Genomic DNA, 16,343 nt, shown 5'->3' on the forward strand with positions numbered 1-16,343 from the left:
AGGCAATGGCCCACACAGGCTGTTCAACAGAAGCATTCCAGCTAAGCCAATTTTATTTGCTATAAAGGTGTCACTACTAACACATGGGACCCATGTGTTTTCTAAGTTCCCTAAATATATAATAGTCTTTTCGTCATGCACTATAATATGCCTGCATATGCCAGTTAATATCTTGGAGGTGATGGATCTGGTTGGCTTACTGGTTTATCTCCAATGCCTGTCATACAGTGGGTTCTTGATAATTGCTAAAGGAATAAATGGGTAGAGAAAAGTAAGAAATGATTTCTTGAGAGGATCAGGGAACCATTAAAAGAGTTAAGCAGAAAGACAGCATTTAAGAAAGCTCACTAAAAAAAAAAAAAAAAGAAAGCTCACTTAGTAGTGTGGGAATGGACTTGAGGGTAAAAGTCAAGAGGCAAGGAAACCAATAGAAGCTACTGTAACACAAGGGAAAGCTGATAGTAGTCTGAACTGTAATAATACCTCGATAGAGATAAAAAGTGTGATGTCTTTGAGAGATACAAGAAGCACGGGATTTGATGACTGATTCAAAATGGGAGAGGGAGGGAGGGGAAGGAATCTAGGGTGATATTTTAGTCGGGCAAGTCAGTGGGAATTTAGGAAGAACATTTGGGGGAGAGGTACTTTAGAAAACAGGAGGTCCATTTCTCAGGTTGAGGTGCTTGTGGTTCCAAGCTGCAGAGAGAAGGATTTATATACTCAAGACAGGCATTCAGGCTCAAGACAAATAAATACATGGAGATCACTAGTAACAGGAAGTGAAGTGTCATGGGTGGATGAGATTACCTAAGGAAAGTATATTCTAAATGATTAAGATGAGACCTAGGCTACAACTTGGAAGTGCATCAGTGTGTTTCAGAAGCTGGCCAGAGGAAAGGGAGAATTATCAGGGAAGACAGTGCTATGGAAACAAGGGGGAAACTATTTCCAGGGGAGTGGTCAAGGGTGTTAAGGCTGCTGAGAAATCAGAGATATGAACTGAGAAGTTCTCACTGGATTTAGGGCAGGACAGATTCACCCAGCATTGTGAGAACAAGCTAACGTGCTCACCTTCAACTTCTCACACTCCTTGTCCAGCTTCTCTGGGGCTTCATTCAGCCCAGCGTGACCATCAGTGGTATCCAAGGCTCCTTTCTCCAGGTTGCCTGAGAGCTGCTCCATCTGTCCTTCCGATGATCCCACTGAGGTCACCCAGTCCAAGAGAGCATCGATCTTCCTCCTGTTCTCTGCCAGTTCCTTTGCTGCTTTACTCTGAAAGCCACAGGGGGAGTCTAGTGAGAAGGCCTTAAATACTCATCTACCATATGACCAAAGGTTAAGTAAAGGGAAAGATGTTTAGGTCAAAAAAAAAGAGAGAGAGAGAAACTTTAAGGCTGGGTATAAACAGTCTTTGCACCCACAAAGAAAAACAAGCATCTTCTTTCTAACTCTGTTGAAAAATAATCACTTAAAATGATCCCTAAATTTGATCTATATCTCATCACTTTTAACAAAGGATTCGAATCCCAAGATTTGAAAAGGCTCTATTAAGTGGTGATTTTGTCCTGGCAACCCTCCAGGTTTTACAGAATCCTTGCTAGGTATGCAGAAGTTATACACTAGCTTGGTAGGATAAAAAAATAGCACAATTACACTCAATTACCTGGCAGCTTGTCCTTAAAGAAATCACAGACCATTCCCATCCTTTTCCTCTGCCAAGCAGAGCACTGAATTCTGAAACTTGCCTCTCAAATTCTATTTTCTGAATCTTCAGTATTTTATTAATAAAACAGGTTATGCTAAGTGATATGTACATGTATTTCAGAATTCATCTTCAGGTAACGCACTTCTCTTTTCCACATTCTCTACCGCCCTCATTAGTGTACAAGTTCACAGCCAGACAAAGAACTCTAATTCAGTTTGCCAGTGGGGTGCAGAAGACCATGAGATTTTACCTTCTGTTTAGTTTATCCCAGTGCCATGATTTCCCACTGAAACGGTAATGGCAGCTTGAGGAGAACTTGAAGCCCATTAAGACTGCCCAGGTGTCTTCATTAGCACCCTTGGATCACCAGGCTGCTGCTGCTGCTGCTAAGTCGCTTCAGTCGTGTCCGACTCTGTGCGACCCCATGGACTGCAGCCCACCAGGCTCCCCCGTCCCTGGGATTCTCCAGGCAAGACCACTGGAGTGGGTTGCCATTTCCTTCTCCAATGCATGAAAGTGAAAAGGGAAAGTGAAGTTGCTCAGTCGTGTCCAACTTAGCGACCCCATGGACTGAAGCCTACCAGGCTCCTCCGTCCATGGGGTTTTCCAGGCAAGAGTACTGGAGTGGGGTGCCATTGCCTTCTCCGGATCACTAGTCTAGATTCATGTTAAAAATATGCCCTGTGCTTTTTCCCCAAAGATGATGATGATGGTGACGGTGATTTGGAATATGAACTTTTAATCAACTATTCCTGACTTAAAGTCCTTCAGAATGTTTCTTATAAAAATAAATATCAACTCATAAATCAGCTCCTGAATGAGCCCTTTTCCTCAATCCTATGCTCTCTTGAAGGCCATCAGCTTTTATTTGTGTAGGTACCAAATGTTTTTTGAAAAATACCAAGCATCATAGCAGTCTGGTTACCTTTTCAGTCTCCTGCTGTAAGGCTGAGGTTACCACTTCCTCCAGCTCCTTCTGGGCCAGCTTTGTCCTTTCCTGGAGAGCTTCATACTGCTCCTTAGCCTGATGAAGTTTCTCCTGGAGAGCTGTCAGTTCATCGGGACTCAATTTAGTCTGGTTCTCTTCCAGGAACCCTTCAGTGTCTTTGACAACACTGGCAAATGAGGTAGCGTGATTCTGAATGTCATCCTGTAAATCCTTAACACACAAAAACAGGATAGCAGAGGCTTCAACTTTAGCACTTCTAAGACCTCTCAACAGCATGAAGATGGAATGACTAGAATGACATTATCTGCAATGGACATATGTCCCTGACTATAATTTGCTCAGGTTTATGCCTAAACCAATGCAGATAATAAAATTTTCAATGCTTTTTAATTAAGAAGCTTCTAAAAATATTTAATTTTTTAAGAAAAATTTAAATTTCTAAGAAGATATTTAGTGAAGATATAAAAGGAAAATGCCCACAAATACGATTTTTGTTTTGCAATGACTTATCCTTAAAGAGATCATTCTTCTGTAAAGCAGAGCTGACAATGGGACTCTAACAGTGTTGAGACCTGGCTGGTCCTTTGTAAGTCTCTTGGTTATCACTGCTGAACCCTCATGTAGCCTACAAGATCCAGCGTGATCTGGGTCCTGCCTCCTCCTCAGGCTTATCGTTCACTAATCTTCCTTTTGTTCTTTGCAGTACAGTCAAACTAGCTTTTTTCCAATTCTTAAGTACTGTGCTTGATTGCAATTCCACCTTAGAGGGATGTGCAGGCGTCTGCCTGGCGCGTCTTCTTCCTCCTCCCACCCCTTCATGCATCAACCCCAATGTATCCTTCGATTCTCAGTTTAAGTGACACTTCTTTAAAGGAATCTTCTGAAATATAAGTCAAGATTGCGTCTGTTATATGTTCTTATGTAATGTTTCCTTTATAGATATAATAGTGAATACATTATATGCTCATTTTTGTGATTATCTGTGTAAAGTCTGTCTCTTCCACGACACTATAAGCTTCATGAGAGCAGGGATATTTAACCATTATGTTGCTGGCACTAGGCCTGGCACATAGCAAGCCTTTCTAACTACCTGCTGAAGGAATGAAAAAAGTGAGTTAACTCTTACTGACCTTCAGGTCACTTTGGTTCTTCTGCAAAGCAGAGAGATCCTGCTGGGTGGCTCTACCCTGATGGCCAGCCAATGCTCTTTCTGCCTGTCCCACCCAGCTGCAAAGATCCTCCAGTTTCTGGTGACAGGTATTTTGTTGTTTCTGCAGGGTCTAATTAAAATGCAAAGGGGCCAAGAGATAATTAATGATTCTCATTTTATAAATATACGATAACTCCCTGAAATGTAAAACAGGAAGGTTATATCACAAGGATGGAAAAGTTGGTGGGAGACTAGAGCAGGAAAAGGCACAGAAATCATATTCAGAAAGTTCCCCTCATTTGGACAGTCTATTGGTCTAGATCTATGGCCTGAATTACAATTAGGAGTGATTTCAGCTGAGAATGCTCTGAGGTTTTGGTTTGGAAGTTCCTTTGCCAGACTGCTTATTATCCATGCAAATGGAGAAGAAAGAGGTTAGATGCTTAAAATCCATAGATGATACTGCATATGATAATAAATGATAGGTTCTGATCACTTCTACAGGAACTGGATGATACACTACATATGAAGTCATAATATGGAAAATTAGAAGGACTGGACTAGGAGGAAAAATCAAGAAACTGGATAATTTATAAGCTAATTGAGCTTCTTAATAATTAATCTGACTTTATATAAATCAAATGTCTCACGAATGCAGACACCCATTAAATGGAATGATTACTTGCCAGGCGTGAGGGGCTTGGCTATTTTGAGAAGAAGGGAAGTGGCCAAGAATAGCAATGGGCTCTGTTCTTCAGGGGTCTACACCAATAGCCAAGAGAAAAGCCGGCCCGAGGGGAGCAGGGATTTGCTTCTGTGCCTGATCCTTTTCCAGACCTCTCAGTCACATGACACCAAAGCACCTGACTGAGCAATTGAGCATGATGTGTTCTCCTGATCATCCTTCTAAGACCATTTTCCACCAGTTTCTACCTTCTGATGGCATTTGGAGTCACCTGCACTTACAAACAGGTGCCCAAATTGGCCCTCTCTCCCCCGCTTTAGGACAAATAGAAAGGCTCTGGAAGAGAACTCCTAAGAGCTCTTCAGCTGTAAAACAGGATCTTCATGGGTTAGGATGGGTGCAGACTGAATCTGAAAAAAGCAAAGCAAACAAGTTAACACATAGACAAACACATGCATTCAGGGCAAATATAGAGAGAAGGAGAGCATTTCTGACAATAACAAGGTTAATAAATGTCGTGGAATTAATTACACGCTTAAAGAGAATGTTCACATGCAACTGGACCATCTTCTGCAGCTCAGGGGCCTACTCTGGATGTGGGCTGTATCTTAAGGTGGCCCAGACCTTTGCTATTACATTAATTATCCATAAGCTACACCAAGCTGTATAAAATCCAAGTGAGGACACTGCAAATTTCCAGATGTAGAGGTAACCTATCATATTTCATTACTATCTTACTTCAATTTTAATACAGTTGAAACAACTAAGCAGTAACAAGGGACATACAGACTTCACTAAATACCCTTTAAGCCTGACTCAAAAGCTCAATTCTACTATGCACAGTATTTAATAAAAGAGACACTGAGACAGTTTTACTGGTGATAACAATTCTAATACTATCCTGGTGAATTTCAATTTATTATTCATCCAGAAGAATGGCATAAGCATCATTCTTGGTATTCTAAGGTTATGATGTTACCATGCAATTATGCTGAGTTCTACAAGAAGAGGCTTGTGATAGAAGGTGGGGAGATGATTATCCTGGCTTCCTGCAGTTTATCAACAGTGCTTCTACACACAGTTTTCCACAGCTGAATAAGCACTAGACACAATAGTGTGAAGAAAGGTGCCAGAAAATAATAATTTTCAAAGGTGCTAAAGAATTCATATGATTCTGATAAAAATCTTTTTGTCAGCTGTCTAAAGGTGGTCAAGGAATCTTACTGTTATCATCTGAAAAGCCCCAGTATAAAACTAACTTCAGGACTGTTCTTCTCAAGAGCTCAGAGTATCTAACTGCTCCTAACAGCCCTCAAAAGAATACTGAAGGAGAGTAGGGGAAATACAGGCTGGGGATAAAATTCTCATTTGAAAGTCAGAGGCAATGAGACACAGTTACAGTAAACTCTAACTAAGAAGAAAAGACCTTGCACATGCATACACACGTAAACACACATATTCTCTCACACGCATACATAAAACCAAAAACACAGCAAGAAAGAGAGTCACAACAGCTGTCTCCAGGACCAGAACCAAACTGGCCTGGACCAATCAAAATTGGTAAACGCAGGCTCCTGGAACCATGACAGATGGAGTCTGGCCAGAAAACCCAAAGACAGAGGACATCCCCGGGACCAACTGAGCCCAGCCGCTGGTTCAGTCTGACCTTGACCTGGGCAGCCTGCTCCATCTGTTGAAGACGGTCCCGCAAGGCATTCCCCTGAGCTGTAGTCTCTTCTACAAGGTCCTGGAAGGACCTCTGCAGTTCATTCAGAAGCCTCAGCATCTGCCGGTTCTGCTGAGGAGACAAGTCCTGGGCGTGCTCGGAGATCAAGAACTGAATATCAAAGGCAAGTGCATCCAGTTGGGATTTCCTCTCAGCCATGGGCTGTTTCAAGTCCTAAGGGAGATGAGGAAAGGAAGAAAAGAGGAAAGAAACTTCCAATTCTCTACAGAAGCAGAAACTGGTGGTTCTAATCAAAGAATCAACATAATCAAACAGAGGTTAATTTCCTGTATTTTTAAAAGCAACACTGATTATTTCTAGGGCCAACCCACAATGGAAGTCTCTCTCACTTCTGGCCTCTCCAGAGTCCTCACATATTATAGCTAGGTTTCCTTTAACTATAATTAAAGGAACAATAAATTAAATCAACCACTGATTTCTAAATGCACTACACTTTCCATTATTTATATTAACAGAATTATAGCACTGCTAATCCCAAGTATCTGTGAAAAAATGCTATACTTTGGAAAGTATAGCATGAATTTTTGGTCTGAGATAGATCTAATTGTATTTTATTAGGTGCAAATAACTATTTGTGTTTGTCTAGCCCTGAGATACTGGTAAACCAGAAATGAGAAAATATTCAATTTCTTAGTGGCTCACTAAAGTTTGACTTTTAAATAGTTATACATATTATACATTTAAAACTGTACAAAAATGTTGAACATTTTATACATTTTAAAACTGTAAAGGATTACAGTCAGATAAAGCAGTAAAAAACTGCCTAAACACTAGAATTTATCTGCTTTTAGACAATTAAAAAGCATGCAATATTCCCACAAACTTTTAGTAATCACTACCCACGTTATACTGGGTGCAATTAAAAAACCATAAAAACAAGTAAGATATCTGTGCGTCTATCACTTTGAAATTGGGAGCAGTCAGCAACCCTGCAAAGCGGGCTTGCAGAACTACTTGCATATTTATCATATGACTACACTTCCTTGTCTGTGAACACATGGATTCGGGAAACTCACTAGGAAAATGAGGCTTAGACTGGCTCTCTTCCCATAATGGAATTCATGTAATTCATAACCAGGCAAGGACACCAATATAGGGGGTGCACTGTGTTCTTATATTTCATACTATGTCATAGGAATTTTTCTCACCCTTGCTTCTTTCAAAACTCTTGTCAGTGAACAAAGTCTGCTACTCATTCCTCCACCGGTGTATTTAGATTAAAGGGTGCAAAAGAAGAAGGCAAGTCAACTCTTGCAAGATAAAGAGGGGCAAGGATGCATACAAGGGAAACCTGACCACAGACAACATTTAGGTCTGTACCTCCTAAGACTGGGGAAAAGGAAGAGGCTGGAATAGGAGGGAACATCTCTACTTCTGCTCTGACTTCAGAAAGAATTTGAAAGAAATAGCTATAGCAGAGGGTGGATAAACCAACGTGAGCATTATCTGATATTATCTTAAATGTAATTCAAAAGAAACAACAGTGTTGGGGGCAGGAGAATCCTCAGCTCAAATACATCTCAGAAATCTTTAACTTTTTCTCTCACTGACTTACAAAAAAGAATCAATTAACTTGGAGTTTAACAAGAAGAAAACCACCTCTCAAGATGAGGGGTTGGTCATCTACACTCCCCAAGCCAGACCTGCCTGTCATCTGGTTTTGTAAATAAAGTTTTACTGCAACATGTCTACAACCATTTGTTTATATGCTGTGTATGGCTGCTTTCATGTTTCTACAGCAGAGATGAACAACTGCCACAGAAACAGGTCACCTGCAAGACCTAAAATATTTACTATCTGGCCCTTTACAGGAAAAATTTGCAAAGACCTTTTATTTCTCAAATGGGAAGTCACACTTTCTAAGAAAGGCAAGTACAGATACTGCCTAGCAGAGACATGAAATTAATACAACACAAAAGGGCAAATAAAACATGCTTGAGAGCTGGTGGTGCACTCACCTCACACCGTTGGAGGCAGTGATTCAGGCTGCCAGCATCTGTTTCACTGTCATATTCCTTGCTGTTCAGAATAACATGGGTATCGCCAACCCAGGCTCTCAGATCTTGAAGTCTGCCTTCTAGCTGTTCATACTGATTTAACACTCTAGTCTAAGAAATAAATGGCAAGTTAGATGATAAAGCTCTCCAAGCCTGCCCAGACTCTGTGAGCCTTTGTAAATAAAAACAAGAAGCTACCTTCTGTACTTCCAAGGCACTCTGGAGGTGGAGCAGTCTGGAACCCCAGGTGTCACTCACAGAGCTGAGGGACTTTTGAAGATTCTTGGCATCTTTTTCTAGCGCCTTCAGCAGTTGAGCTGGGACTTCCTGAGGCTGGCTGATGATAATCTGATCCACACACTCCAATTCCTGGCTCACCACCGTGGACAAATCCTTTAGCTCTTTGTCTAACACCTGAGGGCATAAACTGGAGTTACCTCCAAAATCGAGACTAGAAATCTTGCTGTCTTAGAATCAGCTGTAAACATATTATTCTGTCACCTCATGTTTACACAGGCTTTAGGGCTTATAAAATGTTTTTATAGATCTTCATTAGTTTTTCTGTTGTTCTCACAATCAATCATTCTTGAGGAGGCAGAGCAGACATCATAATCCTGAATTTATAGGACAGATGCCTCAGGGCTTAAAACTGTGAATTTGTTTTTCCCTGAGGTCACCCAGCTGATAAGCAATAGAGCCCAGACTTGCAATCAGGTTTTCTGACTCAGGGCAATGCTTCTTGCCCTACAACTTGCTACCTCTCCACTAGTGTCATTATGCTTTAAATAATGTGATGCAATATATAAGTCAACCAAAGGACAACTCTTCCACTCCGAAGTTCAAGCGAGTAGAACCAAAGAACATAAAAACACCCCAAGCCAGCTTTTCCACCCAGCTATTCCTCAATATTCTGCTCCTCAGCAGAGAGGCCAGAAACAAGCTGTAGAAGAGCCTGGTAGTTCTTTGGGCATCGTCCTCCCCTCCCCTTCAGCCATCCTGCCCAAGGCCACCCTCTGGACACTGAGAGAATTGGTAAACCTCTACAATCTCTGCGCTCCTCATGACTCCAAGCCTGCGACAACTCTCAGCCTCCAGCTGCAGTGAAGGAGGTACTCCTCCTCCCACTCAGGGCTGTCTATCTCTATGTCTTTCCATGTCTCGGGGACCTCATTCCATCAGTCAGCACTCATTCTCCTCCCTAACTTCACGTTCTCCTTTTCTACTGGTTCTTTCTCCTCAGCCTAAAAATCCACTCAAAACATCCCTCTTCCCATGCATCTCCTCTAGCTAGTGTCCTACCTCTCTTTCCTTGCCTGCACTACCAAGCTTCTGGAAAGCATGACCTACATTAATTGTCTCCACCTTCCAACATCCTGTTTATTGTCATTGCAACCTGGTTTATATCCCACCACTCGAGTGTAACTGTTCTTATCAAGGTGCCCGGTGACTCTCAGGCACTGAATCCCACTTTTAGTCTTTACTGTACTCGGTCCCCCTACTGTATCTAATACTGCTGACCAGTATCTAATACTGCCCACTGTCTCTAATACTCCCTTGAGTCTCTTATGCTTTGGTTTCTGTGAGACTAGTACCCCTTGCTTTTCTTCATAGATCTCTAATTATAGTTTTTCCAATCTACTTTTTGTCCATTAAATAGCAGTGCTTTTGAATACGTTCTTCTTGCTTCAGAAGCTTCTCTTGTGGTGTCTTCTCTACTTTTCCCAAACTGATGGGCCTGGAGGAAGTCTCTGGGAACCTACCTTGGCCTGACACAGCAGATCCTGTAGCTCTGCCAGGTTGAGCTCTAGAGGTTGAATCTGCTTGGTCCTCATTTCAATGTCCCGTAAAAGAGACAGATAGGATACCAACTTCTCATCATGTTCTAGGCAGAGCTGCCGGGTAAATACATTCTGTGGAGCCAAAAAGAAAACTCACTCAAATCTGACATTCCTCTTTAAGTTTGCCTTTAAAGCAGACAGGGTCATAGAACAGAATAGAAATTTTTACTACACATTGCATGGAATGAAATAAATTGTGTTATTTTATCTAAACTGTAGCAAATCAATGGACAAATAAGCAATTCATTAATTTCCTCAGGGAGCACAAGCTCAAGATTATCAATCTATAAGCATCATTTTAGCAAAAACCTCTCTGACTTCAGGTACCATAGCCTCAGTATTTTAACTTAGCTTTAATGATACCCTTGCAAATTTCAGAAAGACATTCCAGGCTACTACCTAATTTTCCAACAACTATGTTACAAACAGATGACTATAAACTAAGTTATATCTTAGAGAATCCTCTAGTTGTCCTTAAGCAGATGTATGCTGCTAAGTCACTTCAGTCATGTCCGACTCTGTGCGACCCCATAGACGGCAGCCTACCAGGCTCCCCGTCCCTGGGATTCTCCAGGCAAGAACACTGGAGTGGGTTGCCATTTCCTTCTCCAATGCATGAAAGTGAAAAGGGAAAGTGAAGTCGCTCAGTCGTGTCCGACTCCCAGTGACCCCATGGACTGCAGCCTTCCAGGCTCCTCATGAAAGCTCAGTATCCAGTCAAGAGTTTTAGCATGAAATTAGCCATAACAAGTACATACACACACACAAATACACCACTGGGTAACTTACTTTAGTAGCTCTGAAGGGCTCTGGGTTCACACTTGCTCCCCCTGGTACAGTCATCAAGGGGGTCTGTTCGCTGCCAGGGCTCGCTCTGAGCTTCTCCTGTGGTGTCTTCTCGTCCATCTTCATTGTGGGGCATGATACTGGGGGCAGCCTCTCCTCTTCACTGGTGTCTGGAATAGGACTAATGGTGGCCTCCTGCTGTCCCGTATTCTCTTTTTGAGACACCTCTCTGGACAATTTCTCTGGGAGAAGGGACACTGAGACTCTGGGAACTCTCTGAGTCACTATGCCTTCAAAGGACCCTACTTCTGCACCTGTAACTATAAGGTTTGACATTCGTAGGGATTCCTCTCCAGGTATTTCCTGAGTGGTCACTATTTTAGACTCAAGAATTCTGCCATATTCACGATCACTTTTGTTGTCCTGAGGATGAAGGTCCTTTCTGTCTGAGAATTCCAGATTACTGACTTCTTTGGAGCCTACTCTAATTTCTTCCAATTTAACAGTGCTTGTTGAGTCAAAAGGTACTTCTTGGTATGATTTTTCTTTATATTCATTAGATAAGAAAGGCAGATCTTTGGTTTGTCTAACCTTAGAAGTAACACAAGAATCTTGATGATAATTGGTCTCCTGTCCCGTGGTTCCTTGGAAAGACTTGTCTGTTGTGAAACTTGGAGCTGTGTCTGCAACTTGGACTCCTCCAACTGGTTCCTGGTAGTACAATCCTTCAGGCCTTGGGATCAAAGAGGAGAGTAGTTCACCCTGGAGCCCAACAATAATTTCTTGAGATTCACTGACTTGATTAGAGTTGAAGAAGGTTAAAGCATCTTGATTTCTTATAGAAATTCCTTTGGGTGTCATTTGGGAAGAAGAGTCTTCAGTTTCACCAACAACAGAAAAGCCCAGACCCTTGTCAGTCGCTTTCCCCTTTTCACGCGCAGTTATCTCCGTACATTGATTCTCTACACTGGGGTCACGGTCATCACTAATAGTTTCCTGATTCAGCTTTTCTTCTGACAGAGCTGCTGGTCCGCGGGTCTTGATGCCTTCTTCTACAATCTTCTTCCCTCCCTTACCCTTCTCTGTGGTTTTCATTGGTTTCTGTATAACCTGCTGAATTAGTAATTTGTCTAAAGTTTCATGATTTGACTCTTGCACTTCTGAAATAATTCCTCCTTGGTTTTCCCTTACTTCTTTAGAATCTAGACCTGATACAGGCTGTTTCATATGAGAAATAATTTCTGTTTGTACTATTATTTCTTGCTCTTTGTTTGTACTTTTTTCCATGGTTGCAGAAGCCACCTCTCTGGGGTTAAATTCACAGATTTCTGATTGAAGATATGTCTCTGAATCTTGGCCCAGTGATTTGCCTTTACCATCACTAGGAATTATGACACTCAAAGATTCCTTAGCATCTGGAGAAGATCTCTTATTTTGGTCATCGCATTCCAATCCCTTTAATGAAATTTCCCTGCTCTTTTTTGCCTCCTCCCCATTAGAAACTCTCACTTTAATGTTTTTTTGTGCAGACTGGTTTTCAATTTGAGATAATTTCTCACTTTCTCCTTTACCACAACTCATTTCAGCAGACTGACTATGAGCAATTAACATTTCCTTTCTTAGAAACTGCTTCTTTATTTCACATACTTCTATTCCATCTTGCTTTTCAATGTGAGCCTGGTGATCACTGAACTTAAATGTATCTTCTTGGATTATAGTTGCCAGTTCAGGACTGATAAGTCTTTTCCCAATAGCTTCCTTTAAAGTCACTCTCTGATTACTGAATATGTCAATAATTCCTCCATCCAACACCTGACGAGATGCAATAATTCTGACCATGTTTTCATCTACTAATTTCTGTTCCAGAGCTGATGACAGTGTCAATCTTTTTCCTGTGGCAGGGTCTATGATTCCCCCAGCATTTGCCTGGGCTTCTAGAACCTTCAGTGCAGCTGCAAAGTCTACTTTTCCAAGCTTAATTGCTTGAGACAACGTAAGTACTTTGTCACTCGCTCCATCTTTAATGTCTGAAAAGGGAATTACTTCTAGATATCTCTGTCCAGATTCAATATCAATTTTACACTTTTTTACTAATTCTGAATAGGGAACAATTCTGTAACTCTCAGGATCTATAATCCCATTCATCATTTCTGATGACAGTGTTGCTTTATTAGTTAATCGTCCTTCCTTTTCAGCTTCTGCCAGGGTCAACTGCTGCCCAGAAATGAGATCTACAAAGCTTCCAGTGAAGGCCTGAATTTCTTGGATTTCTCTCTTCAAGTCTGGTGTTACAAGATCTAATTTCATGGCTTCAGAGAGGGAAATAGTTTCCTTTGTTTCAGGATGAGAGAACTGACGGAGGCTTAAGGTCTCAACTTTTCTGAGTTCCTTGGCTAAGTCTTCATCAATGATGCCATGCTTAAAGGCATTATCAACAGAAAGTCTCATTCCAGATATATGGTGAATGATACCTCCATCTACCACCTGCTTTGTCAACAACTGAATGGCCTCATCTCTCTCCAAAAGTCCTCTGTCAATGGACTGCATGACTGTTAAAGGGGCTTTGTTGTCAGGGTCCATAATTCCAGTTGTTTCCATTTGCAAGCTAATTAATCTCCCCCTAACTGTGTTTTCAGCATCTCTGCCTTTGGAAGCTTTCTCCAGATTTATAAGCTCTGGCTGGTCAGCACTGTCCACCAAGCCAAGATTTGAGGCTAAAGTAACTGAAACCTTTTTGCCTCGTTTCAGGTCAACGATCCCACCAGTCACCACCTGCCCCTCTAAAATTCTGGTGGCTGTTTGTGTGTCAAGAAGTCCAATGGCAACTGCTTCCTTCACAGAGCACAGCGTGTGGGCATGAGGGTCTAAGACACCACTTATAGCTTTGTCTGCCATGAGGACATTGTGCAACAACTTCTCATCCATCAGACCTTCATCAATGACTTCTTCAGTTGTCAAAGACTCGCAGGTCTGAGAGTCAAAGAATCCCCGAAACATGTTCATCTTTCCCATAAGTTTCACAGCAGTGTGGCTGGGCACCAGGCCTCGGGCTATTGCTTCACTTAGTAAGAGCTTTTGGCCTGTCTGTTCATGAAGGATACCGCCCTCTACTAATTGTGCGGCTAATGTATTCAAGGTAGCCTCTTCAAGCAACTCTGAAGCAGCAATGCATGGCAGGGAAGTTTCACTGCCATCAGCTTCCTTGTCTGTCATCATCCTGCTACCACCTGCCATGCTGTGACTTTCTGGACTTTGTTGATGGTCATCCCTACCCAAAGGTGACTCACTTAATGCTTTATTCTTGTCCAGAGAAAGAACAGTCTTATCCTTTTCAGACCTGAGTTCTGATTCTAAAGCTAGAGTTTTCTCGACCTGAAATTGTGACTTTTTGCTTTGGGGTTTTACAAGAGGTCTTCCAGTTTCACCTGGAGTATACTCAGTTTCACGTGTGTTTGCTTGCTCTTTCTGACACGTCAGGGAAGTCTTTCTGAGAATCTGCCATTCTTCTTTTAGTGACTCAACAGAAAGTAGGTTTTTGTCCTCCACCACAGTCACATCTTCTGCTTTCTCAGGAGGTACTGTAAGGAGAAATTCTCTATTGACATTTTCTCTGGTAGACACTTCTATTTGTTCTTCCTTTTTAGTACCAAACAACTGTCTTTTAAACTCTGATTTGACTTTATCTATGACATTCAAAGTATCAACATTTGGGTTTCCCACTTTTTGTTGCCCTACAAACAGGTCCATTTGGGGGTTCTCTATAGAAGAGCCTTCTGTTTCTACAACGATCTTCTTGCGTTTTGCTTCAGTGTAATTTGCCTGATCGGCATCTTCTTTGCTTTGAGAAGAAAATTGGAACTCATGTGACCTCACACTCAGCTCATCACAGAAAGTTTCCATCATTTTCACATTCACTGCTTCTTGTAATTTCTCAGCAGCTTCTAGCCTCTGATGCCCACTTCCAAACACTTCTGGAGGACCTGTTTGATCACCTCTTGCTGTTAGTGCCTCTATCAGCTCATTGTCCAACAGGAGCAGCCTCTGCCCATCCCTCACGTTAATATAGCTGTGAGTCATCAGCTGAAACAGCAGCTTCTCGTTATGGCTTGTGGCACCCTCGGTTTGGCCTGTGCTACACAGCACACCTGCCGTTCCAGGATTTGTGTTGAACTTGCCTCGTTCTAAAGAGTCTGCTAATTGCATGTGGGGCATCACGTCGGGGATGCAAACTGATTTCAAGTTATTAGCAAGACTTTTGTCTAACATACCATTTTCAATTGCTTTTTCCCAGGACCAAATCTCTGTGGTTGCTGGTAGAAATACAGCTTTAATATGCTGTCGGTCACTAAGGATTTTATGAGCTAGTTCTGTAGACACAATACCTTGTTCCAGGGCATCTGTGATTGGGAGAATCTCTCCAGACTCAGGCCATAGCAAACCCATGAATGACCAAAGGGACTCCAGAATCACAAGGGCAATCTTAGCAGATACCAGATCATGGCTCACTGCTTCATCCACTGTCAGCCTACGCCCAGTGACAGTATCTATGATCCCTCCTGTCTGAAGCTGCCTTATGAGGAGAGCACAGGCCATATCTTGGTCAATCAAGTTATGTCTCACAGCCTCTCCCACTGTAAGTCTGTGTCCTGTTCTTGGATCTACTATGCCTCCAGCAAAAAGCTGAGCTTCCAGCAGCCGGACGGTAACCTGTCTATCTATCAGCCCTTCCTGAACGGCACGGAAAATGCTAACCTTCCGGCCTGATTTCAAGCTCACCATTCCCCCTGCCAACTGCTTGACAGGCAGCAATTTCAATCCTGATTCCTGGTGGACAATACATCTCTGCATCAGATCCAATAAATCTATTTTCTCAGCTGTGTTTGGGTCTATCAAGTTCTTGGATGATCTCAGGTGGGACTCTAACCCTGAGTGAAGCCATGCAGAAATGAGGCCTTGGTGAAAAGCCTCCTCTAGGTTAATACAGTTCTCATCATTGGGGAGACTGAAACCTCCAGTTGCCAGGTGAGCTTCTAAGATTTTCAGTCCAACTTTCTCACTGATTATTTTCTTTTCAATTGCTTCTGCCACAGAAAGAGGGCCTTTGTTTTCAGTGAGCCTGCTGATTAAGGACAGGGCATCCTGTAGCTCTTGGAGCTGCTGGTACATCTGAGGATTAATGAGGTTTCTGGCTAGGCCCTCCTCCAAAGACAGCTTTTCACAGGTCTCAGGGGCAATGAGGCCAGACAGGATAACCTGGGATTCCAGGAGCACCAGGCCTGTGTCTTGGTCAACGAGGCCCTTTTGCATTGCTCTGAAGATGGGAAATATCTCCACTGTGCCTAGGTCAATCACCCCAGCCACTGCTCTGCAGCCCTACAAGAAAAAACGAACAAGAACACTGAATCAGAGAAGCACAATTGTTGAAAGGAGTCATTCAAAGAACTACAGTATATCAAATTCCGACCACAAGAAAAACCCAGCCTGAT

At 42.3% G+C, this 16,343-nt stretch overlaps 1 protein-coding gene across 18 annotated transcripts in view; it reads right to left on the bottom strand.

Annotated features, from left to right (window-relative positions):
• Positions 1-16,343, bottom strand: part of MACF1 (microtubule actin crosslinking factor 1) — a 340,889-nt gene that overhangs the window by 108,644 nt on the left and 215,902 nt on the right. For 17 of the 18 annotated variants that reach the window (XM_061412419.1, XM_061412433.1, XM_061412428.1 and 14 more), the window contains 8 exons: positions 10,861-16,230; positions 9,994-10,143; positions 8,432-8,647; positions 8,195-8,344; positions 6,156-6,389; positions 3,785-3,934; positions 2,631-2,864; positions 1,072-1,272 (listed from right to left, as the gene is read on the bottom strand). In XM_061412419.1, the coding sequence (XP_061268403.1) occupies positions 1,072-1,272; positions 2,631-2,864; positions 3,785-3,934; positions 6,156-6,389; positions 8,195-8,344; positions 8,432-8,647; positions 9,994-10,143; positions 10,861-16,230 (6,705 nt within the window). The remainder of the gene's footprint in view (positions 1-1,071; positions 1,273-2,630; positions 2,865-3,784; positions 3,935-6,155; positions 6,390-8,194; positions 8,345-8,431; positions 8,648-9,993; positions 10,144-10,860; positions 16,231-16,343) is intronic. The other variant, XM_061412434.1, reaches the window with a different exon arrangement.

This window comes from Bos javanicus, chromosome 3 (assembly GCF_032452875.1).
Source record: "Bos javanicus breed banteng chromosome 3, ARS-OSU_banteng_1.0, whole genome shotgun sequence".
Taxonomy (NCBI): Eukaryota; Metazoa; Chordata; class Mammalia; order Artiodactyla; family Bovidae; genus Bos; species Bos javanicus.